Genomic DNA, 1,575 nt, shown 5'->3' with positions numbered 1-1,575 from the left:
TTAAGTTTTGAAGTAATTTTTGTAGAATGTTGACTATCCATAGTTTGATAATTTGATGATTCACTTATTTTTTTTTCATTTCCAATTATATGCAACATTTGAGATTTAATATTTTCCAATTTTTCTGGTTCATATAAGTCTACTACTATACCATCTATATTTACGTCTATCACTCTTAAACGTAAACGTTTTTCCAAAATTAATAATTCAAACTGATTATGAACTTCTTGAGTAGATGGCAAAAGTTCCCAACCATTTAAAATACATTTTATAGCTTGGGCTTGCAACTTTTTTACTAAATCATCGTGAATTAATCGAAGAGACATTAAAGTTACAGTTTCTTCATTACCATAATCAACATATAAGACTTTTATGTTATCTGCATTTATGGCCAGAATTTGTGCCCTATACCTAATAAATATAAAAGTAATCAATATAATATTGTGAAAAATAATCACGTATATTAATATACATTGCTTTACCATGTATTTAACTAACCATTGATTATCATATAAAGCAGCACAAGGAAGACCAATTTTTAGTTGTGCTAGGTTTAAAGTGGGTGCAGTTGTACAAAATTCTGCTAAATTACTCATTATTAATTCAAGAGATTCATTACTACTGTCCAATTGTACAAAAAATTTTTTACAAGATTCTACAAATGAAACATGTATAATTTCTTCCATATTTTTTGATAATTTTCTTGGTTCCTGGTATGCAAATGATGATGTTATAGGTGCTATTGTAACTGGAGCTGGAGAAGCTTGTCTAAGAATATCTTTTATATTTTTTCCATCATCATATAAGTCTCCATATTGTACCAAAGGTGGTCCTTCTGGTGGACGAACATGTAAAACAAGTAGTTTTCCTGATACTATTTGCTTGAAGTATCTTTTCATTTCATCTGTGACATTTAATTCATGTACACCACTTAATGTAAATCGAATAGACAGTACTTTAGGACTAATAAAATGTGATGGCAATTGGAAAATATCTGTATATGGTAACACTTCTGTATGACCAAAATCAACATAATAAAGTTTACACTTATTTTCCATAACAGACATTACAACAGCTCTACATAACACTTTATCTTGTGTATAACGACCTAGGCATACTGATCCAGGTAAAGGGGGTTCTTGTAGTGGCTCTATAGGATGGCTGTTGATATCTCTCATGAGCATGCTTAATATTTGAGATGTACTTTGAAGCTGCACAGAAAACTTATGTGGACCATCTTCTACAAAAGACACATATACATCATGTTTTGATGGTACATCTAAAACACGAGATTTAAATACAAGTGCTTCCTGAACAGAGGTTTGCATCATATGCTTCTGCTGAGCTGCACAACATAGAGGAACATTTCTTTGAAATCCATGCATTTCATTTCCATCACAATGCACTGGATTCATATTTTGCATAGATACTGTTGTACAGTTATTAGTAATAAGACGTTTGCTTGGTTGCCGATATATTGGCACTTGAGGCTGTTGTACACACTTTGGCCTATAAAAATATATGAAAATTATAGTAAAAATAATATTTAAAATATTTTTTCATATTAATATATTC

The 1,575-nt window shown here is 30.3% G+C and overlaps 1 protein-coding gene across 1 annotated transcript in view; it reads right to left on the bottom strand.

Annotated features, from left to right (window-relative positions):
* LOC108579011 (maternal protein tudor) overlaps window positions 1–1,575 on the bottom strand; it is a 12,574-nt gene that overhangs the window by 9,698 nt on the left and 1,301 nt on the right. The window contains 2 exon segments of the mRNA XM_017942438.1: window positions 17–411; window positions 499–1,509. Of these exon segments, the coding sequence (XP_017797927.1) occupies window positions 17–411; window positions 499–1,509 (1,406 nt within the window).

The sequence above is a fragment of the Habropoda laboriosa genome, unplaced genomic scaffold, assembly GCF_001263275.1.
Source record: "Habropoda laboriosa isolate 0110345459 unplaced genomic scaffold, ASM126327v1 scaffold78, whole genome shotgun sequence".
In the NCBI taxonomy this organism is placed as follows: domain Eukaryota; kingdom Metazoa; phylum Arthropoda; class Insecta; order Hymenoptera; family Apidae; genus Habropoda; species Habropoda laboriosa.
Note: the sequence above shows the minus strand (reverse complement) of the source record. Positions and strands in the feature narration are given on the sequence as shown.